Here is a 27,221-nt window from a genome sequence, read left to right as displayed (position 1 = left end):
CTCATTAAACTTCTTTATTCAAGTAAAAGTGAAAATGTACAAGCTCTGAAATATACCCAAAATAGTAAAAAGCAGCTCTTTGAAGGACATTTCTACCAGCTTTTTTCGTGCCAAGCTAACTGAAGCTCTTGTTCTTTTAATTATATAATGATAAAATGTAGCAGTCCATGGGAATACAAACGTTTTTTGTTTTTCTTTGCCTCTACACCTAAACAGAAAAAAAAGAGCAGTCAAGGGTTAAAGTGGGATTTGGCACATGGGGGAACGCTAATATTGGTGAAAATGGCTGAGTGTACGGAAAAGCACCACAAATCACAATAATTCCTGTTGTGAGGTCCACAAGGTGGTTTTTGGTGCAGCGTAGTCTTTGTGACCATTTTTACCCAGGGAATACATATTCTACCCTAAACTAACGGAGGTTAATAGGAAGTCATGAACCAATCCTGTATGACTGAGAGAATTAAACTTTCTTGTGATTGGCTATCCCTCCCAAGCAAAAAGTCTGAACGGTACATGGTTAGAGCTTATTTGCTCACTCAGAGGTTTGTACCTGTGATGTCTATTTTAGGGTTTTGACACTGACTCACACAGACCTTAAACTAGAAAAAAAACTGCACAAAGCCTTTAGAACAAATAAAGCCAGCTTTCAAAACACTGCTCCCCGATGCTATCCAAGATGGGAAACTCACCGAGGTTTTTGCCTTTTCAACAGAGAACATGTATCCACTTTTGTCTCCATTTGAGCCTGTCAAGGACATCCGCCCTGATTATCACACATTGTTTCACATTCTGTATGAAACCTGACAGAGTGAGTCATCACAGCTAATTGATGTTGTTAAAGCAGAGAACTTGAGGGGGGAACACACTGTCATCACACGTTCCTACCTCTGTGAAGTAACAAGGACTGAAAAAGAACGACTTTTTTTTTTTGCGACATCTTACAACAGCTCTGTGGCACTCACTGTGAGTGTTCCTGTCACCACCTCTGCATTTACAGAGAAAGACACGCTTGAGGTGAATTCCTCTTCACAGAAGAAACAACTTTGGTGCTGCCGGCTTCTAGAATAAGTGGTTAAGCAAAGACTGCCGCCGAGCAGTGATCTTGCTTTGGCTTTGCTGTCAGCAGATATTTGTTAGGTTGCAAACCCAAAGCACATGTGGAGGAGAAGTTCATATCTATACGTCCTTGAATGTGTACTCACTGACTACCCACGGACTCATTTGTTACACTTCCAAATGCAAAAACAACCCCCCCCCCCCCAAAAAAAAACCTCTAAAAGGTCACAGATGATAAATTCTACATTAAAAAAAGAACAACACAGCTTTACAACAGTGGTTTCAAGCAGTAAAACGGAAACACACTGTGGCATAACTAATGACTGCCTCATTGCTCCTACTAACAACCATCCACCAAAACTGTTTCAACACTCATTACCTTCTTATGCTTGAGTAAGAATTTACAAGACACCCCTACCTTTCAGTTTATTGTGCTCAGAGTCTGCAGGAAACAGGACATCAGGGAAGAGCTTCTCGAAGCTGTAGCCAGCATACCGTGGCCGGTTCTCCACATAGGTCCTCACGGACTGGTTGAGCTTCATCAGGAACTCCTGAGATGGCGTCCCCAGCTGCTCGATCACCTTGTTCCACTGGTCAATATCTTTTGGTTATAGTGTTAAGAAAAGCGTACGGCTGGATTGGAAAACAAGATGCTCCAGTTTGAGAGAAGTTTGAGGAATGTTTGATCTGGTTTGGACATGTTCCCCAAATACTGAGCTGATAAAGAAAGCTCAAACAAAACAAAACAAAACAAAAAAAAAAAAAAAAAAAGAACGAAAGCAAATGACTACAACCACAAATAGCTACAACACAGCTTTGAAACTAAACGATTTTCGTTTGCACATTATTCCTGTAGAAACCTGTTAGGATGGGCTGAGTGGGATACACACAATCTGAAAAAAAACAATACACACACATATTTCAAACATCTGCACTCTGCATAGCTAGACGTCAAGTGAAGCAATGTGAGGTTCACCTGTAAGACATCCAGATGTTGGAAATACAAGTCACACACATGTAAGGACAGATAACACATTCAGACTGCTTGTTCACATCTTTGTTCATCCTCAAACATGAATGAACAAACAGAAGGAGAAACCTAGCCTTGAGAAAACAAAAAGCTCTGGTTGTTAAGTTCCTAATGCCAAAGTACATTTGCTATGATTGATTTTTTTTTCTTTATCCTTTAGTCTGTTGTTTAGCAGCTTTTGTGAATGTAAATAATTTGCATAAAGACAAATCAAAGCTACCGACTGCTAGCATCCTAGTAGTAAGCTAATGAGGAAGCTAGCCTTTAAGCCATGTTTTCAACCAAACACCCTACACTGCTAAAAAGATCCGATAAAAACAAATCAATTGACAATATCATCCTTGACTTAATTTAAAGAGGATGGCATTGACACAAAGCTACAGAGTGGCCTTTTTTTCACATAAAAGGTGGAGCTGGCTTTTGGATCTTAAACTAAAACCAATTGGGGAGGGCCTAAAACCAGCATTCTCTCTAGTGTCCAACAGGGGGCGATACTGGTGTTTGCAAAAAGCCTTGTTTGAAAGTTTGTAGTAAAAGTTTGTATTTACCTCGGTAAATACTTTCCTGATCTTATGGGCTCAGTCACTTATTCTGAATAAAACTTTAAGTCCATTATGTGAATTTTTGTTACTTTAAGTGTCAGAAAGCAGGATTGTTTAGGATATTCTAGCAACTGCGGACTGATAGTCAGTGAATGTGCAGTTTTACAGTCTGATACATAATACACCTAGATGATGAAATTCTAATGTCGTATTGAAGTTTAAGACTAGGAACTAGTCGGTGACATCATGATCAGCCCATTAATAAAAACCCATAACTACTAAACAAAGGAGCTCTTTAACAATATGTTGTTATATAGGGACCTTTTTGAATCAGGGCATAAAATGCCTGTATTCTTTCCCTCCACTGCTTCACAGTTTCTCTAGTGGGATCAAATAGGGTTGTAGTGCATGTTTACTTTCTTGTTAGAACCATTTATATTGAACAGGGTCTGATACAGCATAATAGAAGTGCTAACCTTGGTGTAATAAGACTTACTGGGTCACCTAAATAGATTGGAGCCATTATTCTTGTCACCACATAATTAAACTTGTACTTTGCCTGCTGTAAGAAGCCAGCATTTGCCATGAAAGATGGCTACAATTCTTCCAGCTCTGCCACTGCGAGTGATGAATGTCGACCCTGAGCGCAATGTCGTCATCGCTCATTAAACAGCAGGTTTGGCAGGTTTTTTCCCCCCCTTTTGTGTGCAAAGATATGAACAAGATGTCAGACAGAGGATGGGACAACGGTCGTTTGAGGAGGACGGGGGTTTGGATGGAGGTTCAACTTAAGGATACGATCAGTGCCTGGAAACAACACACTACCCCGGACCATTTCAGCCATGATACAGCCAACAGACCAGACATCAACTGAAAAATGAAATGACAACCACCGAATTAGCATGCAGGACTGAAAACCAAATGGAAAACAAAAATGAAAATAAGAACAAGAGGAGAGGGGAAATTATAATCCATAAACACGATGATGTTCGTGCAAGGTGACACATGACGCAAAATGACCTGCATGCATCTGAGAGCACTCTCACACCTGGATCAGTGTTTAACAGGTGTTTGTCTCCATCATAGCTGCAAAAATGTATGTTTACTTCTCCTTCAGACCATGACTTTTAACATTTATGAGAACTTTGTTTTTTTGCAAAAATGCAATTTAATGTTCTCTGTATCCTCACTGCAACTTAAGCTGGAAAGTGTTATCTAATGATGCCAAGAAATCATTTTTTTGTGTTAAATTTTAGATTAAGAGTTTTTCTTTCACATTACAACAAAAGCCATACGCTAAGCAGTTCGAGGATACTGGAGGGCATTTTATGCAGTTCACTTCTCAGCTATGGCAGAGCAAACTATCAATTCTATTTCAGGTCTTTCATGTGACAGTCATGGTGCTCGAAGCAACAGTGTTGCTGCTCGAGTGAGTGAGGAGGGAGTCGAGCCAGTGGATCTGCAGGAAGAGCAGGTGGGCGGCTGCAAGTCAAGGTGTCAGGCAAATCCAAGAAACAGAATTTCTATAGCTGCGATGTATTTGATGAGAAAGAAAAATAACAAAAAATAAAAATCAGGAAACAAAAGAAGATCTGAAAAGGTGACTGTTTTGAGGCCATCTTCATTTCACATGAAATGCCAGACACTGCTACAAGCAGCTCAAGGATACAATCCCTTCCTGGAAAAAGGATTTTGTGGCGAACCATTTCTGCCATAATGCAGCCCACAGCCCAAATATCCACTACATATGCGCAGCATCAAAGGAGGGAGAAGAGAATAACCCAAAACAATGAAATAAAATAAGAAAGAAAGATGCAACAAGTCAGCAGGAAAAAAAAAAAGAATCAGGTCAGTGTTTCTGATGAGCATTAGTTTTTATGAGACCCTCTAATTGTTTTTTGAGAGGGGACTTGTACTACCTGCACCTGTGCTCTAGGGCAATATGTACACTTTAAATCAACAGAATTTTAAAAGTAACAAACAAACAGTGCAGCTCTCCAATTACATTTAGTGTTTTTGCTTCCACCTGACTCTCAGCATGTTATTAGCCAATGAATTCAGTCTTTATTTCCTTACTGGGACAGAACATTATAACAAAACTGTTGCACTCGTGGGCTTCTCTAGACATTTTATGTCCAGTATTACGGTAACCTAATGAGCTGTGCTGGCATTCACCTTACAGTGTCTGCAGCTCAGTGCTGATAATGTCAATGTCTCACACAATCACAGCAGAGAATCTCAGACTTCCCACAACAAGGCCATCTTCTTAAAAGGAAATGCTCATCTAACACAAACCACCGGCACCACAGCTGCACCCAATGCGTCTCCCTAGCTTTTACTGCACTGTTATAGATTTTTATCTATATACAGAACTGAGGTTTTAGTGGTGATAGGTTTTAATCACATATCGCAGTACATCTCTTATGTTTTGTTTAATCTCTGCTAGCTTTGGGCTGCACTAATTCACAGCACAGTCCTCCTAGTCCTCTACTAATCTTTCTGCTCAACTATATGATATTGGTGCTCTGGCATCTAATGGATCAATATGACATATTATACCATACGTCAACTTCTGCGCTTCAGACTGCCTTGCTCAAACTGTGATGTGTTTCAAGCAGGGGTGCACGGTGAAACTGCTGAAGCATGCATTAGTGCCTGTATTCATACTGAGGTTTACTTTTTGGCTTAGCTGAGCTGAGCTCAGGCAACCTGTTAATAAAACATCAAACACATGCTAAAACACTGCTGGGCACCACAGTCCTCAGACAGGAAGTTCCCCACAAAGCACCGATGCCACACATGCCAACTCCCCCCCCTGAGCGTAACCTTTACAGGAAAAGGGAGTGTGTGCCTGTGTGTGGGAGAGAGTGTTTGGGAAGTGATCCTGAAACATCTCAGGGGGTGAGGGCCATGCAGCAGGCCAGGCAGCAGCTCCTCATTAGCCGGTCGCTGTCAAGAAGCCGCTTCATCCACTTCCTGCACTTACCGTTGGCCTGGTAGCCCATTCCCAGGATGACTTCAGGGGCGCGGTAGTAACGCGTCACCACGTAGGGCGTCATGAGGAGACCAGTGGCGGCCGTCCGGGCCAAACCAAAGTCCAGAATCTTCAGTGTGCAGTCGGACTTTACCACGATGTTGCTGGGTTTCAGGTCCTGTTCAAACACAACACCACCGCAAAAGTTACAACCTGACATAGATTAAACATTTCACAAAAGACAACTAAAAGACTTGACTGAAAATCAAACTCGCTTTGCAAGGAGACTTTTTTTTGGTGCAGGGACAAATATTCCTAGAAATGTCTATATATGGGAAACACAGTCGCTGGTGTAATGGGGCTCAAATATCAGGGTTTGTTTTCCCTCAGAAGAGGCGATCATTCTCTCCTCTACTAAATGAAAAGCTGATACCCACCGAAAGGATGATGAATCACTGTAACCACAAAGTCTTTGTTTTGTTTGGTTACACCATTTCATCCTTGTTTATCTGTTCTCTTGAGTTCAGTGTGTTCATTTCCCTGTGTGCTTTTTTTTGGCAATGCTTCCTTACAAGAACTTAAAAAACAGCCCATCTGCTCAAGGGTGTCTCCTCTCTTCTGAAGCTAACCTGACAGAATCGAGAGGAACTATAAGCAATCCTGCGATAAAGACTCATTGCCTATGGCTATAACCTGGCCATATGCCAGGTGATTTATTGCAATAATTTCCCCCTTTCAATCTTATTTGCATGCAGGCTAATCTGATAACATCTTAATGAGCCTCGTCTGGTTTTGAGAAGAAAATAAACAGACTACACCTGAAGGGTACTCACTGGCAAACGCTAATTTCAGGAAATCTTTAATGCGCTACAGCTGAAAATCCTCCTGATAATAATTATCATCACTTGTTAGTCATAAGAACATCAGACTGGAGGGCTAAACCACAGTCAGTCATACTGCCACCTCCATAGGTAGCTTCTGAGCAGCTGAAACAGACCAGAGAGCTCTGATCACTGAGACAATGCCCCCCAAAAAACGAGAGCACGATCTCTGGCGATCCGTGACTCACGTTGCATCTGTTCACCTGATGAAAGCTTCGCGTGCCAAGCTGCGCCAGTGTGAGCGAGGCTGGTTAGCTCCGCCTGCGGTTCAATTAGTTCTGGCTGGCAGAGCAAGAGGAGCTCTGCTAAATCTACTGGAGCACATCTCTCTGAGGGTGATTGACAGGAGGCTGCCAGTCACTCTGTAAGTGTGTCCATATGAAAAACCTATTCATACAGCTGTTGATGCCTCAGGATGTGTACTGTCATTCTGTGTGTGATCTTTCAAGGTAACGACAAGTGTGCAGTGTGTGTCTCCACTGCAACCTGTAAATGTGTGATTGTGTTATCTGGTGCTTTCATGTTAGAAACGTCAGTAAATGTAAATGCAATGAGATCCAGTCAACTGCAGCTTTAAAAGAGCGCCTTGACATTTTAGCAGGCAAACTTATCCTGTGGACGGGCTGGAAGGTTCCACTTTTATGTCTGCACACTAAAGAAGCTGCAAGAACCCATAAAGCTTAGCCCACAAGCATGCCATCTATAGTGTATATCATGGCAGGAAGTTAAATTACATCACATTTTACTTAGAGATGATTTAAGCATTGGTTTGCACAACTGGTCAGCAAAAACGTACCACCGTCACTGCCTTCCTCCAACCACCCTACTGTGTTTTCACTACTACACTTCGATATCTTTCAGTAGTCTCATATTTTTCCTTTGATGTGAAACTTTAAATTCATAAAAACACAGACTTAACTCAGTGTAAGCTTCAGCTTGCAACTGCTCCCAGTCACATCTGTACAGCTGCATATATGGCCCCCCTGGTATGGCTTACCCTGTGTATGATCCCTGCGGCGTGCAGATGTTTGATTCCACATAACATCTGGTAGAGCAGGTACGACAGCCTCTCGTGGTCCAGCTCCATCTGAATCACCTGACAGAGGTTGGCATCCATCAGTTCCATTACTAGATACCTGCAAGGAAAGAGGTTCAAATAAGCACACAGGCAGAGACAAACAAACACAGGGGCTTTTTATGTTTGTTTCAGTGGGTGTATTACAGTGTATAGATGCAGCATGTGCACGTGCCTGACTCTGTATTACGTTTCCTACATGCCAATAGAATATGAAGCGACATTAAAGTGTGAGATTCTCTCACCCAATCAGCTTTAATTTGCCTGGCATTTTGGAAATGACAGTACGGTATCTCCTCCAAACAGTGATGATGTTATCACAGTTGTCAGCTGTTACATCATCAGTCACTACATGGAGTAAGAAACCGCTGACAGATTTTTTTTTTTTGTTACAACAACAACAAAAAACAAAGCAACATCTTTGTGTGAGAACGATCATTTACAAAGCAGAACCTGTGCTTGCACACAGCTTATAAAATACTGAAACTGGCTACAATGCATTACCAATAGTATGGGTACACATATGTATGTGCTGGTATACATTCAAGTAAACAAACACCAAAGCAAATGCAGTGTTCATCCTCCAACTCTGCGATGGCCCCGCTACCCTCTGGCTACGATTTGTCCAGTTTCCTTTTTAGCTCCACAGCAGAGTACACACACACACACACACACACACACACACACACACACACACACACACACACACACTCTCTCTGGGCTTCAAAAGGATGGCATTAATCATGTTCGTTCCCATCATACTCTTGGTAACCATCACTTCCCCCACATCCCAGCATTCCCCTCTGATTTTACAGCTACTTACACGGACATCTTGTCGACTTCGAAACACATCCAGGGCAACTAAAGTGCATTCATACATGGCACATATACAGTGGGGCAAAAAAGTATTTAGTCAGCCACCGATTGTGCAAGTTCCCCCACCTAAAATGATGACAGAGGTCAGTAATTTGCACCAGAGGTACACTTCAACTGTGAGAGACAGAATGTGAAAAAAAAAAATCCATGAATTCACATGGTAGGATTTGTAAAGAATTTATTCGTAAATCAGGGTGGAAAATAAGTATTTGGTCACCTCAAACATGGAAAATCTCTGGCTCTCACAGACCTGTAACGTCTTCTGTAAGAAGCTTTTCTGTCCCCCACTCGTTACCTGTATGAATGGCACCTGTTTGAACTCATCATCTGTATAAAAGACACCTGTCCACAGCCTCAAACAGTCAGACTCCAAACTCCGCCATGGCCAAGACCAAAGAGCTTTCGAAGGACACCAGGAAAAGTATTGTAGACCTGCACCAGACTGGGAAGAGTGAATCTACAATAGGCAAGCAGCTTGGTGTGAAAAAAATAAACTGTGGGAGCAATCATCAGAAAATGGAAGACATACAAGACCACTGATAATCTCCCTCGATCTGGGGCTCCACGCAAGATCTCATCCCGTGGGGTCAAAATGATCATGAGAACGGTGAGCAAAGATCCCAGAACCACACGGGGGGACCTGGTGAATGACCTGCAGAGAGCTGGGACCAAAGTAACAAAGGTCACCATCAGTAACACACTACAACGGCAGGGAATCAAATCCTGCAGTGCCAGACGTGTTCCGCTGCTGAAGCCAGTGCATGTCCAGGCCCGTCTGAAGTTTGCCAGAGAGCACATGGATGATACAGCAGAGGATTGGGAGAATGTCATGTGGTCAGATGAAACCAAAGTAGAACTTTTTGGTATAAACTCAACTCGTCGTGTTTGGAGGAAGAAGAATACTGAGTTGCATCCCAAGAACACCATACCTACTGTGAAGCATGGGGGTGGAAACATCATGCTATGGGGCTGTTTTTCTGCCAAGGGGACAGGACGACTGATCCGTGTTAAGGACAGAATGAATGGGGCCATGTATCGTGAGATTTTGAGCCAAAACCTCCTTCCATCAGTGAGAACTTTGAAGATGAAACGAGGCTGGGTCTTCCAACATGACACTGATCCAAAACACACCGCCCGGGCAACAAAGGAGTGGCTCCGTAAGAAGCATTTGAAAGTCCTGGAGTGGCCTAGCCAGTCTCCAGACCTCAACCCCATAGAAGATCTGTGGCGGGAGTTGAAAGTCTGTGTTGCTCGGCGACAGCCCCAAAACATCACTGCTCTCGAGAAGATCTGCATGGAGGAATGGGCCAAAATACCAGCTACTGTGTGTGCAAACCTGGTAAAGACCTATAGTAAACGTTTGACCTCTGTTATTGCCAACAAAGGTTATGTTACAAAGTATTGAGTTGTATTTTTGTTATTGACCAAATACTTATTTTCCACCCTGATTTACGAATAAATTCTTTACAAATCCTACCATGTGGATTCATGGATTTTTTTTTCACATTCTGTCTCTCACAGTTGAAGTGTACCTCTGGTGCAAATTACTGACCTCTGTCATCATTTTAGGTGGGGGAACTTGCACAATCGGTGGCTGACTAAATACTTTTTTGCCCCACTGTATATAGTATAGCTACAGCTCTTGACAGGTGAGTGTCAGGCTGGTGACAGATTGTGGCCAATCAGCCTGAAAACTGGTTCATTCCTGTCACCAGCTGATTCAGTCTGTGCTTTTCTAATATTCACCATGAAATGTGCACACCTGACATCCCACTGACTATAAAGCATCATTTCCCTGAAGTATTTAACGTGAGGCACAACAAGAGATCCGGCTAAGCCCCCAAAAAGATCATCTAAGCCCCCGGCGTTCTGTATCCTGTATTGATTTGAGCAGCTGCGATTTGACTCGCTGATACTCACACATCTTGGAATTCCTCCAGTGTCTTCTGTGGTGTGAATACATTTAACAGCCCAATAATCTGCAACAACAACAACCAAAAAAAAGTGTAATTGCTGGAGTTGTTTTGTATATTTGACAACATCTTCACATCCACGTCCCTGGACACGAAGGCCAACTCTTAATTTGAAAAGTTAAACGAGGAAGCGTTAGCATTATTTATGAATAACAGCAGGATAGTTTCCTCATTCACACCTCCGAGGCAGCAGCACCGAGAAGTTTGTGGTCATTCAAAACACTATTTTTTATGGTTCGTTTCCATGTGTGGCGCTCAGCAGGTTCTGCTTTAAAACAAACATATTGTCCAGTTCTTTTTGCTTCCCTGCTGACTCATACTTTACACAACTCTGAATATAGTGACTCTAAAGATCAATACTTAAATCATTGTAATGGACAGGAATGAGAATAGCATTTAAATGCATCCTGCTAACACTTTTCAAAGCTAATTGTCCCCTTTAATTTCTACTGTACATTCTCTGCTCCTGCTTAAATTATACTTCTATTCAATGCTCAGGTTTATCTACATGAAATGCACCTACACTATACAGTCAAAAGGTAAGGCTATCCTCTAACGTCTAAAGAATTAGACCAAAACATTCAAACCATGCAAAAGAAACAAAAATGCCATTAAATTCTGGCTCTTACATTCTTGTGGTTGACACATTTCATTAGCACCAGTTCCCTGTAGGCCCGTTTTGCATGAGTTTGATTCTGAAAGGGTCGGCTCAACTTCTTGATGGCAACGTTCCTCTCCAAGTTGTGGTCGTACGCCGAACTGGGGTGAAGGAGCACAGGAGAAATTCAGTCAGCAATAATGGATGTTAAAAATTGTTCTTTGTTTTTGTTGTTTTTCCCTGACGGCCAAAGGAATATGAAGATTTTGCCTTTTTCAGCTTTATTTATTAGGGACAGTAGAGACTGACAGGAAAGGAAGAGCAGAGGAAGAGAGAAATAGCGCCACTGAACTAAAGTGAGCCAAGTCTGTTGCTAATATTTTGCCCATAATATACACCTAAGGGGAGCTATACTGAATGTGGCAGTCTCTAAAAAGTTATCCCTTGTGTTGCACTTAAGTCCAAAAATCTGTAGTTCTGCAAACTGCCATAAAGCCCAATGACCCCTGGGTTAAATGACCAGCTTTACAATAGAAACAAACATGTTTACATCCCATTACCAAAAAATGATTTCCCCGGTCATGAAAGCCATACACGAACTACATTTTGATATAAATCATCAAATAAGGTTTCGATGTTGTGTATGTTTAAAGGTTACAGAAAGCTACAGCTTCACAGCCAGTAACAGAACCACTCGACCTGAAGTCTTGACCACCACTTGATGCATAAGCAAAAAAAAATAAAAAATATTCATGGCTCATTGCAAATATGAAAGAACACCAAAAAAAAAAAAAAAAAACCCTAGAAAATTTTAGAAACCAATTGTGGTGTGGATCAGTTCACTCCAACACCTAACCCTCTCACATCAACAAAACTTCACATGAAAGATAACACCACACGGTGCTGTCAACAAATAGAATATTATGCATCAATTTTCTGTGTTGTATGCAACTTATGCTGCTCTTTTTACATCTGTTCTTATCAACTTTCGTCAACGGCAGCCGGCAAAGTCCAAGGTGTGCTTTTCAAGCTTTCATCAAATGTTAGACAGGTTTTGGTGGTGAAGTTAAATCTAACTTTTCGCTGAGTAAAGAAGTGACCAATCTGCAAGTGAAGGTTGTCATCTGGGTCAGCAGAAAGTAAATATACTCACCAAACAATTCCCTGTGCGCCGGATCCAATGGGTCTTAGGTTCTGGTAGCGCTTTAAAACTGTAAAAGTTGAATCGCCCACATCTATACTGTAGTACTCCCTTTCACGCTTGTTTCGGTTCATGGTGAAGTCTTGGACACAATCGGTGACTGGGCATCCAAATGGAGCTCGCCTCTCAAGACCTGCAAAGTATTAACAGGAGATCAGACTATAGAGATTTCTAGAACACGTTTCAATCAAGAAACACTATAGCTGTGTGTTACAGCACACCCTCTTTATGTTTAAAGCCCAGTGTAAAATCAGTGAGCCATAAACAGTTGTCCCCAGGCAAAGTATACGAACAGGTCCTACCAGCATCCAAGTTGCCGTTTGTTATCTCTGCCAATAACTATTTTTCCACCGTCCTTTTTCTTTTTTGGCATATTTACAATTTGTGCATAAAAATGTGAATGACAAAGCAGAAAAGTGTTGAAAATGCATCTCCGTGTGTCTGTAAATGCTACAATTGACAGACTAAGCAGATAAATCATCGAGTAAATGATACACACTGTACTGTGCTGAGACTGGAGGAACAAATCTATCAGATCTGAGCAAAGACCACCCTCACTGACTCATTACATCAAACAAAACAGAAAAGCTACATTTTCAACAGTGTTTTTCTCAAGGCTTTCCTGTTCAGGAAATGCAAGTAAACAAGTTCTAAAAACTGGAGTTACTTCAGTCACCATGTGGGACTAGTTCCAAAAGTCCATACCCACAGATCAACTGCACAGCACATAAACAAATAGATTTGGCTTTAAAGGCACAGTGACAGTCTGCTCTTAAGTTTCTCTGGTGCTCAAAATTACACAGGTTACTAACCAAGCTAGGTAGCAGGAACATATATTAGTTGATCACTCCTCTGTGGTACCCTTTCTTCCAGTTGACAGTCACATAATCCTCTTTTTCAGTAGTACCTACTCGGATCGACTCGGCACGGTTCGCCACGGTTTTCAGTATTTTCCCATAAGGTCATAGTACCTGGTACCAGGTACTTTTTTAGTACCTGCTCGACCGGGATGCCAAGCGATCCGTGCAGGTACTAAAATGTGACGTCGCCACACCGCAGTAGCATCACTGAATGAGTCATGAGAGCGTCTCGTTCACAAAAATTGAAGCCACCGAACCCCCCCCCCAAAAAGAAACAAAACAAAATGGCTGTGTTCCCCGGGTCTCACAAAAAGCCACATGTCCACCTTTGTTGTAGCGTTCATGTTGCAAATTAATTACATTGCTGGATGCCCAGACGTGTTGCTATGATGACAAGCACGCACACTGGGTTGTGAACCAGTCGATCCGAGTCCGAGTAAGTATTAATGGGAAAAGGGGTTATACTGTTTTGAAAGAAATAAAAAACAAAAACGAAAGTTCAAAACTAATGAGTGATGTGACAGTGGCTAGGTCCATCTTTTATCTACAGGTTATAGTTTTCTTATAGAAAAGAAAACTGCACCGAATTTAAAACGGATATTTGAAGAATTTCTGTTGAAGCACTCAGGAAAGTATTTCCATACACTATCCCACAATATAGGCCGTCTGACACAGTTTATTATCTCACAATGGCTACTAGTTAATTCAATCAAACAAGCCAGGAGGAAGCAGTTATCTTATCGGTTACATTTAATCAAATGTTCACAGTGTTAGCATTATGTATGACCCTGTCATAATGAATATTTAGGATCATTATCTGTACCAAACAAAATCAGATTTATTTCTTGAAAATAATTGACTTGTAGTGATCAGGTCTACGGCAGCGCAAAACATAATGGTACAAATCCTGTCTTGCTTTCTTCCGCTTCTTCCCCCCCATTCAAACCCGGAAGAACTCATTAATCTCAGAAAAATCAAACCAGCCGTGTCTTGAATCCTAAAGGAAGCTTCATCAACTGTAATGACAACTAAGCCTCTGCAATCCAATTTATAGCCCAGAGGACCTGCGCACACATATATAAATTCCAAAGGTCAGGGCGACGGGAGCAGTGATCAAGGCACAGAGGAAGAAGGAAGCCGGGTTTCGTGCAGGAGATGAAGATGACAAATCATTAGTGGAATTTGGAGCATTGTGCTGAGGAGGTTGGCTGTGTAGTGATAGCTGTACGTTCCACGGGTCATTCCCTGAACTGGATTTCTCCAGCTACTGCAGGCAGACCACACCCCACCCTCTTCCTTTTTAGTATCAGTCAGCCCACCAACCTCCTCTACTCTGTTTGATACACAGAAATTAAGAACTTATTATCTAGGATAGCTTTCAAAGAAATATGTCTATTAACAAAATCATATTAAACAAAGCACTCTGTTGGTAAGAGTAGTACAACAACAAATACTGTTTTGGTATGGAAGATATTATTTGGGAAAAAACCCCTTTATAACAGCAGTGGAGTCATCTTAAATTCTGTGATTACTTACTAAGATTAATCTAGAAAGCAAGTGACCGATACCAGTGCCAGCTTTTAAACCTGGGGGTAGTGTGCCTGTGTTGCTCTATCCTTTCACTGCTGAAGCATTAGTTAGTGGTGGGGTCTCTCTCTTGGAATTGAATCATTCTGTTCCAGTCAATTTGAAAAATGGCAGCAGAGGCATAAGTAGCAGAAACAGCAGTACCGAACAGATGTGGTATGGCTGTGATGACTCGATATGTAGTATATCTAAGAAGGTGTGTATGAGGATTAGAGATGGACCGATCCGATATTACGTATCGGTATCGGTCCGATACTGACCTAAATTACTGGATCGGATATCGGAGAAAAATAAAAAATGTAATCCGATCCATTAAATATCACGAAAGCACCTCACAAAACTTGCAACACGCCGTAACTCACCTCAGAATGTTAGCACGTCGGAGCAGTATGCATCACGTGATAGAGCGGCTGTGGCATGCGGGACCTGTCGGTGGTCTGGATAGCATTTGGAGCTTCGCTAGCAACCCGGCATTTCATCTCCGACAAAGTTATCCCCGAGAGAAGTAAAGCAAGTGTGTAAGTCCATCTCTGAATGTAAAGCATTCCTGCGTTAAGCTTAACAAGCGACTGCCTCTTCTTGCTGCTACTTCAATCATGAAACTGCTTAATGATCAGCTGATCGGCTTTTCTGTCGCGAGTCCATCTCTCTGGTTTGTTTTTGGCCCACTTTGCACCAGAAAGAGGAAACCAGCGGCTGAACAACAGGAGCACGTTTAAGCTTGATCAGCTGTTGTTAGAATGTATTTAATATTACTTTCTACTCGAGGATCTTTTTCTACGTAGCTGACGCTGGTAACTGTGCAGGGGCGGATCTAGCAAAGTTTAGCCAGGGGGGCCGACAGGGCATGAACAGGGGAAAGGGGGCACAAAGACATACTTTTCTTTCTTATTCTCATTTAAAATGTCTAGCTTTTAATAAATAATTATCTGACACCCAAAGTTTTAATTTGATGCAAAATGAATAGAAGTCAATTACTGTATATAGTGACTATTAAGTCATATATATATATATATATATATATATATATATATATATATATATATATATATATATATATATATATATATATATATATATATATATACACCCACCCTAGTAAGCTATAGTACTTTTTCCTTTGGGAAGGTACCATCTGTGCAGTCTGCAATTTTGTAAATAATTGATTTCTGTGCATTTTCTTTCACACTGCATCAAGTTAAGGTTGATTACGTCGACTAAGCATCATGAGGTGGAGCGTGAGGGGTGGTTCCCTATTTTTTATTTATTTATTTTTGTTGTTGCTGGGAGTTGGAACCCTATTAGTTAGGTTGCTTAATATTTACGCTAAGTACTCTTTAAAATACCAGAATAGGGAGGATGGTGTAGGTTTAAGTTTATTAGATTGATCAGTATTGCTGAACTATGAAATATTTTTTTTGCATACAGGTATAACAGAATAGCTTTAGTGTAGTTGTTGTTTTAAACTTGAGTATGAACTTATACAAAATGCAGCAAGATATTTAAAAAACAGTTTTGTTGATTAAAAAACACTATATCGGATTCATATCGGTATCGGCAGATATCCAAATTTATGATATCGGTATCGGACATAAAAAAGTGGTATCGTGCCATCTCTAATGAGGATACAGCACAGTGTAGGATTTCAGAAGGGTCAAGTACCTATGGCACATTTAATGCATAAGTATAAAACCCAGAACACACTTTCAGTCAAACAAACAGTGATTACTGCTGCTGCCCCTCCACGTGACCAACACAGGTGCATTTCAAAGAACAGAAGAAAACACAGCCAACTGCTGAGGGCTAGAACATTCAGCTTTATCTCATTTTCTTCACTTTTGCTTCAACGCTGCTTTGAAGGACTGAAGTCAAGAACACCTCAGTTAAACCTGAGTCACATCTGAGACGCAGTGCAGAAAGGAACTGAGTCACTGCGCTTGCCCAACAGTGACGGCTGTGAAAGCACCCAATACGTACTGAGACTGGATCTGTTAGACCACATTCTGAAGTGGTCTACGTCACACGGGGTCACATTCTTTTTGTTGAGTTTCTTCAAACGCGGCGGTAGTCACGTCAAATAATGTGCCTCCTGCCACATTTTTAAAAATACACTATTTGTTTTGCATATAGCTGTTGGCTCTAATTCCAAGTATCAAAAATGAGATGCGCGTCTGTTTGAAGACGTATCTTTTGAGTTTTAATTAAAACTAACAAACCCGAATTACAAGAAACCAACAGATTCATTCAGAAATGGATGTTTATACTGGCTCACATGCCACCCTGCTGTAAACACAGCTCTGCCTGCGCTGCTTGTGTTTTGTCTTTTCTGCTTCTCCTCATCTGTGCCCTCTCCTCTCCTGCTGCATTATTCTCTTTGACTCTGATCAGAACATCTCTCTTCCCCGTTGCAGAACCATGTCAAAATTCGGCATCTAAGCCGGACGGCGAAGAGGTACAGGGATGAATACAGAGCACAACTTACAAACAACCCTGAACACAAGCAAGAAGTGTGCTGCTGGATGTTGAACAAAAAGACACACAGTGTATACAACAAAGGGTACACAACAAAACAGCAGGAGAAACAATAATAAATGTGCTAGCTGCTAAATTCAATAACAGTCTTCATGCATTTTTAATCAGAGTTTACCTACACAGGCTCTCTGGATTGGCATTTCAGCTGAAGGAAAATGCAACATTTTGCTGTGTTAATGTGACGTAATAGTATCCAACTGTGCACTCAATGTCCCTCATACATTAAACCTGCAGCCATCCTTCCCTTAAACTCCAACCAGCTCTTCTACGATGCTTCAACCGACACTAGTCTGAGCCTTACAGCCCTTATGGTGCCTTTCCAATGTGCAAGCTGATTCCACAGGCGCTAATGCAGCCCATACCATCAGTGATGCAGGCGTTTGAACTGAGTGCAGATAAGAAGCCCAATGGTCCCTGTCTTTTTCAGTCCACAGACTAAACCAAATTAAACCAAACGCACCTTTTAACTCGTGTGTCTTTGAACCACACAGTCAGATTGTTTTGGTTATTCTTGTGTTTAGGATCTCTCTCTTTGCACTGGTCTCTTTGGCTCAACTACATGCTGGATTGGGTTCATAACCCTCTTTGGCTCTCGGAAGAGGTGGACACATCTTTCTCCCTCTCCCTCCCTTATCTTCCCTGCTGCTGCTTCTATGTGTTTGTCTAGTCTCGTCTAACTCTAACCCTCAAAGAGTTTCCCAGTCTTGTTCTCTAAAACCTAAAGAATTATGGATTTGATCAACTGCTCCTGTAATGGAATTGACACCCTGCTAGGCTTGGGAGAGCCCGATTGTCCTGCGGAGACGTTTGCTGCCGGATACTCGATGGTCGGTTGCGTCGTGTGTCTGGCGACACTCTCGATGGAGGACAATGAACGACATCTACCAATTTGGAACCACGATAACAGAGTTCGGGCTGATTGGAGCTGGCTTATCGAAGAACAAGAAGCGGCTACAGCTGTTCAAAATCCCATAAGTCTGGCAGACATGATAGACGATAGCAGGGCTTTGAGTACTCAGACTGTGTTTTGAACGCAATATGGATAAGATCTTGGAGAAGAACAACGGGAATTGAGATAATTGGTGACCAGTGATGGACATTAGACCAACTGTAAAAATTGGATGCAGTTGTTCGCACTAAACAAAAACATTCATCATCTTCACTCATGCGGCCCCCCTGGCGCCAGCTGAAGGCCTGTCAAGGTTGAAGCCGACTGGAACAACAAATTCTTCCCATGATAACAGGATTGTTGTCAGAACTCTTTGTCCCTCCTTCAAGGCCACCTGGGTCCACTGGAGACTGTTGACCTTCGCTTAACCGGGCGTGGTGACACTTTCTCTCAGCTGAACACGGGATACACACATGCACACACACGAAACATGTACACTGATACTGACACGCCCTCACTATCACCCTCCCTCCCCCGAATCCAACGCCTCCTGCTTACCTCCCATCCAATGTGGACAACGGATCAGCTGGAGGCGCAATCGAAGATTGCAGCGGTCCCAGATCAGCTGTACACACTGGAATACTCTCCCATGTTGCTTGTCTGTGTTTTATTGTGTTATGGTGTGTTGATTAGAGATGGGTATCGAAACCTGGTTCTTGTTGAGAACCGGTTCCCACTGTTTCACTGACGTCATTCAGTTCCAGTCGCCCTGAATGACGTCACCACGTTGCCGAGCGTCATTTACCTGGCAGGAAACACGGCGCCTAAGCGGCTCAAACGCTCAAAAGTTTGATTACACTTTACGAGAACGGATGACAACAGGGCAACTTGCAATACTTGCAAAGTAGATATTTCATTTAAGGGAGGAAACACTACGAATATGCAAAAGCATTTGCTCACAAAACACGCGATGACCTTAAATGAATGTCGTGTTTTTAATTCCGCTCCGGACTCGTGAATCTCAACCCAGCAGCAGCGGTAACGTTTGCACGTCCTCTCCCGTTAATGCGGCGGATAAATAATCAACTAACAGTGCATATTATGTTAGCGCGATCTGTCTTATTACAAAACCTGCCATTGCTGTGCATTTAGGTGACCATGATGAGAGAGACAGAGTCTGGCTCAGATGCTGGCAGTTCTCGCTGCAGTCTACCGGTAGCGTCTCCTTTCAGGCCAGGATAGACGAATGTCACCGAGCAGTGACTAAGTTTGTGGTAAAAGGCTTGCACCCATTTGCCACAACAGATGCCCCGATTTTCGGTAAGTGAATGTGTTTAATTGTAGGCAGGGACATTACTGGATATTCTTGTGTAATTGCTACAGAAGAATATTTATTTTTTTATTTTACATTTACAATTTTTTTTCCTGGGGACCCTGTGACACCCCATTGAAGAGCCGTAGGCTGTGGATCTCTTAAGATGTCACTGTTGGGTTTGTAAGGCCATGTTACTCATAAATTTCTATCTTGTTCAAAGAGAAGATATAAAACAAAAGTTCTAAGCTAATCGACCTTAGTGTTCTCCTTTTTTTTTTTTTTTTTTAAAAGAATCGATAAGAGAATCGTTAAAGAATCGAATCGTTAAACAGAATCAAAAATGGAATCGGAATCATGAAAATCTTATCAATACCCATCCCTAGTGTTGATATCTGTGCATTCCTGTATTATCCTTTTGTGTAACACATTTCGATGTTTTTTTTCCCCCCTTGCTACCTGGCCTGACCTGTCTCCCCAATGTGATGTTTGTGTATTGTATGTACGGTTGGCAAGGTCTGTCATCTCGGTTGTGAGCAACTGCAACTGACAAATAAAGGCTACCTCATCATCATCATCATCATAATGCTCAGGTCAGGTCTCACTGTGTAAAGCCCCACTAGTTTGTTTTAATAATTTAAATTATCCAGTTCAGCTAGATGGACCTATGAAGATATTTAATTTTTCTCACTTTGCATGCTGCCGACTACCAAGGCGACAGTAAAACTGCCAGCTGACCAGCTTTTGTTGAATCAAAGGAAAAGAAATTGTCATCAGTATGTTTCTTCAAAGCAGCTCTTAAATGAAGTTAAGTATGAAACAGCATCTGCTGCTCATCTCTGCTGGGGACAGGAAGAGACTGAACAGGGTGATCCGAAGGGCCAGCTCTGTTCTAGGATGCCCTCTGGACCCAGTGGAGGTGGTGAGTGACAGGAGAATGGCGGCTAAGCTGTCATCCCTGTTGGACAACGTCTTCCACCCCATGCAGCAGACTGTGACAGCACTGAGCAGCTCCTTCAGTGGGAGACTGCGGCACCCACGGTGTGGGACGGAGAGATTTCGCAGGTCTTTCCTCCCCACTGCTGTCAGACTCCATAATAAAGACTTTAACTGAACAAACACACACATCCACACATGTGCAATAACACTAAGTGCAATAATCTTTTCTGGCATCGTTGTATTTTTACTCAGTTGTATATAGCATTCGTATTCTATTTTTATCTTATTGTATATTTTTATTCTATTTTATTCTACTGTATATAGTATATTATTTTATTCTATTCTGTACAGCTGTGTACTGTATTTATTCTTATTGTATTCTAATTTTTGCGTCATAACTTTTGCACTGTCCACTTCCTGCTGTGACAAAACAAATTTCCCACGTGTGGGACTAATAAAGGTTATCTTATCTTATCTTATCTTATCTTCAATCATTTAATTAGACTACTATAGCAACTATGCAAGAATTTACTAGAACAATTATGTCTAGCGTAACTTTGACAGCGAATACTCTGAGGCCTCCACGTCGCTTTCATATTCAGTTCCCCGTTCAATCCAAATGAGCTCAGCTTCTTTCATGTACAACATTTAGCCGCATCCACCACAAAGCAAAAATGTCAGCTTTATTTGCCAGAGGTATCCTTCTGCGCACAGACCAGAAATACCATGCAAAACACTCCTGGACACGCTTTTCAGAAAAAGTCATTTAGCATATCAAATATAGGCCACACAGGAGGGAGAGGGCGTATTCAAGCTCTGTTTTACTTAGTATGTGTAGCTCTATCCCAGCGCTGCAAAGAGTATGTCTAAACAAATGGTACATGATCATTTCTCCTATGTGAAGGAAGAGCAGTGCAAAGGTTTTCAGGATCCCTGTGAGACAGGTAAATCCCCAGCTTCCTTTTAAGATGGAACTCAGCAATCTGATGGAGTGTATCAAGCTATCAGCCCCATCAACCTCAGTTGTTAGAAAGCAGCGAATCGTGCATGTGTGGAAGCCTGCATGAAAATAAAATAATCTATGTAAAGGAATTGTGGAGCTGCAAATCAAGTCAACCTACACAGGTAGGTTTGAACCACTTGAATAAGAAATTATAATCACAACAGCACAAACCTAGACGACCACAAAGGTAAGACAGGCCAAGATCTACATATAACTGAATGGGGGAAAAAAAAGAAGCAATCATTTGTGTCTCAACATGAATCAGGAAATACTTAACTGTGCAAGAAGCTGTTAAACTAGCTTATTAATTATTTAGTCTGCACAGGTAAGATTCTGCAGTTTTCCAGATGAAAACCAAGCAGGACTCCGAGTGTAAGCTGCTCTCACCACAGCCAGGCTGGCTTTTGAACGCTCTGCCAGGCCCAAGCATCAGGGATGTTTTCTTAAGACACCAGCTCCAACCATTTAATTAGCTAATGTATGTTATTATCCTGCTCTTAATGATAAATGTTTTTACACATGTGAAAACATACTGAAGCAGCTCAGTAGAACTAAGGTTTAAGACATCTCTTAAAGAAAAATTGCCATAGCAGTGGCGCAGGTTTTTTGACAACTGGCTCAGTTATCAATTAGGATTCGTTTGTACATGCTAATCTGAAAATAAATGACAATACTACAGCACTACAGTATTTTTAAACCCATCAACCCGCTTTTATAAACATATGTGGCACATGAAAGTTGCAGCTGTATCAGAATTCAAATTAAGCACATGTGGCACAGCTACTGCCATCCACTGACACACTGGTGGTGGGCAAATAAGGTCTCTGACAGCCCGACAGAACTAAACAGATAACTGTGTCAAAAAGTAGCAGATATGGCTTCTGAACTGCCGCTCCTGTCCAGATATTCTCCCACACAGCTGTCCATCACGCTGTCACTGCTGGGAGCTGATCCTTCTTTTCCCATCTTGTCTACCTTTGTTCCGTTTCACCCAGAAAAAAAAAACCATAAACGCGAAATTCTTGCAAATATCAAACAGTTCCAAGTTATCTGGGTGACCACAGTCGATTCCACCAGCAGTATCGCTTTTTATCTTCAAAGCGCTCGCACTCAGCCAAAGTAGCTGCTGCTGATAAGAGCTCACAAGGCCTTATTCAGTGCCAAATTCTGGTACCAATGAAGGCCCTGAATGACACTTCTCTCATGGCCATCTGCAGACACAAACCACGGGGGGTTTATTGTTAAACTTCCTGTAATCTTGGCCTAGATTTCAAGCTGTCTGACAAACTGCTGATCAAGTAATTGACAATACTCTGAATAAGAAAAACCTAAATTTTAAAAAAAGAAAAACAACAACAAAAAAAAACCCAGGCAGTTAATTTGTGTGAGTATCACATGCCTCATGGTAGCAGACAGGAAACACACCACAAGAAAAGCTTAACCAATCTATAAAGCAGAGGGGCACATGCTATAATACCAGTAAATAGACCCATCCCCTAGGCTCCAGACTGGGGATCTGCTCATTCAGCTTTTTCCAGTGCTGATAGGATACCAATACCTTGGCTTTAGGTATCTGCCAGTATCAAATAATAATCTGATACCAGAGTTAATGAGCTGTAATCTTCACTCTGAGGATGACACTGGGAATTATTATTTTAATGTGTGAGACAACATAAGGCTTGACTTTAAAATAAATAAATTTTTAAAAAAAATGGGTTAGAACAACAAAGGGACCCAAAGCATCCGATGCCACCTCCGCGACGTTTAGAAGAACAACATGCGCCGAAAAGGAGGCAGTGGAAAGCAGAAAGCAGTCTCAGGTGTGATTCCATTTTCAAAATAGTGCTTTCTGCATTATTTGTAGCTCAAAATTCAATACAAGGCAATACATCTAATCTGAGGAAACGCCTGGTCAAACACAAAATATTCCTACAAACTGAAGAGTGCACTGTTTGACAGCCTGAAAGCCTATTTCAATTAGGACCTGCAGGTAGCATCATCATTGTTGTCGCCAACATATAAGAAGTTCAGCTCATGGATGATGATGAAAATTTTAGAATGGTGACAATCTACAGGTACCGAACCAGGCAGCTGGATAAGCTGCTGACAGACTGGATTTTCCCCCCACCCTGTCGGCTAGTTTAGCATTTTTAAACTGGCTCCGCTTAAGTGTCTTATCAGCATGCTGTTTACAGTAAATAAATGCATTATATGAGACTGCACGTCCACAACCCAAGTATGTAAACATAACTGATAACAGTCTAACATTACTATTTAATACTGTAGTAGCAAACACTGTGACAGCGATGTCAAATCACAGACGACGTCTGAAAACAACAAAGACGACCGGAGCAGTGTGTAAAATGTTGCAGATAACGAAGAGGACGTGTCACAATTCATAATATACAAAAAAATGATTGTTTCCGTTTCCTGCTCAGAAATTCTGGGCCCTTCTTTTAAGAAGCTTAATTTATTTAGGTTAATGTATATGATATTAGGGCCTCTGGAGGCAAAAACAAAGCAATATGGACCAACCTTTTGTGTCCATAATCTAAAAGTGCAGAGAGGCACAACCGTCTCTGCTCTCAGCTGTGACTGTTTGAACTGTGACGTGCTGGGTTAATTGTTGTATTTGTGTTAGGGCTGGTCCCAGCAGAAGAATTAAAGCAGGACGAGCACTGCATCGCTACCGTGATGACTGGTTTTATGTCAAACAATGACTCCACTCTCCAAAAAAAATGCTACACACTTGTGTCTACTAATAAAATGGCCTGCTGATGGGTGTCTAGATACAAACAGTTGTCACAAAAAGACAACACAAATCAGCTGAAACCATGGTAAAATTCACAAGTTAAGAGGCTTATAATCCCTCGGACATTTCAGTATCAAGATGTCAGAGTGGGCTCGATGTGGATTCATAATCCTGGCTCTGCAGGCTACCTTTTGGTGCAGGAATCAGATTTCTTGGATCTTTTGGCCTGACCATCCCTGTCCTCTTGGCAGGTTGTTCCCAAAAGCCCCGCTAGCAATGTGCAGTGCACTGTGAGAGCTGCATCGCCCAAATATGACGACAGAAGCACTTCAGTGTAACCAAGATGCACATATTGAGTGCACAAGCTGCAACCTGGGGTGATTTCTGCCTAACCCAACTTTGGCCATATAATAAAATTCTTAATACAGCTAATAATCTCGTGTGTTAGATAAGAAACACACAATCCTCTGATCTCATCCCTGTTTATAATAAAGACAGGAGCTAAGAAATGCTCTCACACTGATGCAACTGGCAAAAAAAGGAGTACATTTGTCAATCTGCAGGTTAAATCATCACATTAACACACACACACAAGCACAAAGACTGCAGTCTGAGCCTGATACTTTTATACCTCTGTGACACCACCCGGTTCACGCTTGGCGGTGTAAGCTGTGCTAATGACATGGATAGGTATACTTCCCAGTGTAGCCGCTCACTCTGGTTGCCTTGTACCATTTAGGCCAGACCTGTCCTGCCTGCTGTGGTGCTGGTCACCCTATACGTTATGGTGACACCTATTTAGAGTAACGTGTGTGACCCACATTTGTCCGTTCCCCTCCCAGCAGTTGACAATAACACGTCAAACATGTCTCAGTGGGAGAAAAAAAATCCATATGTCGAGCTCACCCCTCTCTGGTTAATTCCAACAGTGTCGACCCCGCAGTCGCCACTCGCTGCCTGCTGCCGGAGACACAAGCTGGACGGTGTTTAGGAGGAAAACAGCGCTTTAATCCCTTTCTTCCCTCCGGTTACACTCCCGTTTCGTCACACTAGCAGGCTGGGAACACCGCAAGATACATGTGTAGCTTCTACGCAACCTAGTCTCAGTGCTTCCGCGACCCAGGCAGTTTCTGCCATTTCATACCAACGTCGTCGAAACCTTCCGATGTTTCCTCGGCTGCACAATGAGAACCAGGGGGCGTTCAAAACCGCCTGCGCGTTCCCGGCGGCTACGTCTGCAAAGCGGAAGCGACGGTTTTGCAACGTTTTGGAATGATGTCGCGTTCAATGGGAATGGGTGGATGTTAACTACTTGCTAAAGGGTTATTTAAAAACCTGAAAGGTACAACTACTCATCTTCTACTGAAAACGTTATACAAAAGTGACGAGTAACATTTAAAATAGCGCTAACAAAGTATTATCAGTTTTATAGCTGTTTTCTACACCTAGCTATCAAGCAAATGTAAGACAGGTTCACATAAAAAATAACTATTCCAGTTAAACTTATACATGTTAAAGCGCCAAATGAAAATAATTTTGTCCTGAATGACAATTTAAAGGTATTTATAGACTACTTTTATGAGGTGTAGCCTTTGCTTTACTTTTCTAGATAAAAACCTTTCATTAAAAGTACAAAAGTTGGTCCATAGCATCATATTTTGTAACATTTTGACTTATCAAGGCCTCAAAATCAACATATATCCCATACATATAATTAAATTATGTATAAGTAAAATACATATGACATTTTATTCAGCACCCTACACAGATTTGGTGTTGGAGAGGCAGTCTCCCATTGAGTAAGAGAATGGTACACAGACGGGCTCACACCACAAAGATTCACACAACAGCTCACTATCTCCATCTTTCTTTGCCATTTTCACTGACCTGCTCACTGCAGCAGCGCTAATCAGTGATGCCCAATTGTCAGATCAACACCTCGAAATAAGAAATCACACAGTGGACTTCAATATTTCATCGCTATTTCATAGCTTATGAACTGCAATATTTATCATTCCAGCCCCACATTTTCTAATATATAATTATACACAGCTTTACACATCAATTACCTTCTTTTATTTAGCTGTTTATCCATTTTTTATTATAGTAAGTTTATTAAATCAATTTCCATTCCTTGTCCTGTCAGTACCTTGTCTCCACACTTCATCCTGTTGTCTATATAGAAAAAAAAAGCTTACTCTGGCAGAGAATGGGGGAAATGCAGACGTCTCTACGAAGTGCTCTTTCATATGTTAGGGTAATAAAAGAAGTAATTAAGCAGACAAAAAAATATATAAAACTGCCTCCCCAAAATGGCACAGTTTTCTCAAGGAATATTTAACTTTTGAGCCTGTCTAATTACAGGACTTTATAGTACTGAGGTATCCGAGGTTGTAACCTACATGATTTACAACCGAGTTGTTATTTTGCAAGTTTTTAAATGCAAAGCTGACTACTAATGATGTAGATTGTCAGCATACTTTAAACAAAAGAACCTGGGCCCAATGAAACATAATGCTTGCCTGTCCACAGATGCATAAATCCAAGTTTCAGAAAATCACTTTTAGAGAAGTCACATGAAGCTGTCAGTAGCTGCATGAACACACTGTGTTTATTCCTGCTTTAACCTAATGTGTCACTAGTAGTTGAAGCATCAGATTAACACAGTGCTGCCTACAATGGATTGGTGCTTTGCTGCCCCATCTGTTGTTAGCTTGCCCTGCAAATCCAATTATGTTCTTAGTTTCCCCGGTCTAAAAATAGTAGAAAATAAGGGAAAACGCAGAGGGCCACGTCATTAGATGCGAGCACAGGGGAAATTTGTGCTATGGGTTCTTTTTCTTGTGATGAGGAGATGACTGGGGTGTCACGAGCTGCCAGACGGGAGCGCCGGGATGAGGGAGAGGTGGGTGGAACGGCAGCAAGGGATGAATAAGAGGAGGAAGGATTAGGTTCAGAGAAAGGAACTTAAGAAGAATCTCTCCAGATACTGGATGAAATAAGGTAGGCTCCATAATGCGTGGAATGCAGATTTTATCGTTTATAGCCTGAGCAGCGCTCATCCGACAAAGTGTAAAAGTGTGTGTTTGCGTACAGTCACACAGTTTGTCACCAAAAGTCAGCATGTTTTGTACTTTATCC

General features: G+C 41.7%; 1 protein-coding gene across 3 annotated transcripts in view; it reads right to left on the bottom strand.

Annotated features, from left to right (window-relative positions):
* The window catches only part of mapk8b (mitogen-activated protein kinase 8b), a 29,717-nt gene extending 4,455 nt beyond the window's left edge, over positions 1-25,262 (bottom strand). For 2 of the 3 annotated variants that reach the window (XM_085361253.1, XM_085361254.1), the window contains exons 1-8: positions 24,987-25,262; positions 12,159-12,339; positions 11,037-11,166; positions 10,355-10,413; positions 7,481-7,619; positions 5,615-5,780; positions 3,427-3,498; positions 1,475-1,657 (exon numbers count right to left, since the gene is read on the bottom strand). In XM_085361253.1, coding sequence (XP_085217379.1) covers positions 1,475-1,657; positions 3,427-3,498; positions 5,615-5,780; positions 7,481-7,619; positions 10,355-10,413; positions 11,037-11,166; positions 12,159-12,280 — 871 coding nt within the window. In that variant the 5' untranslated portion in view covers positions 12,281-12,339; positions 24,987-25,262. Of the gene's footprint in view, positions 1-1,474; positions 1,658-3,426; positions 3,499-4,258; positions 4,370-5,614; positions 5,781-7,480; positions 7,620-10,354; positions 10,414-11,036; positions 11,167-12,158; positions 12,340-24,986 lie in introns of those variants that run through there. The other variant, XM_085361255.1, reaches the window with a different exon arrangement.
* Between the last annotated feature and the right edge of the window lie 1,959 nt (positions 25,263-27,221).

This window comes from Diplotaxodon limnothrissa, linkage group LG8 (genome assembly GCF_057381915.1).
Source record: "Diplotaxodon limnothrissa isolate DT_005_m linkage group LG8, D_limnothrissa_male_GT1.1, whole genome shotgun sequence".
Classification (NCBI taxonomy): Eukaryota; Metazoa; Chordata; class Actinopteri; order Cichliformes; family Cichlidae; genus Diplotaxodon; species Diplotaxodon limnothrissa.
Note: the sequence above shows the minus strand (reverse complement) of the source record. Positions and strands in the feature narration are given on the sequence as shown.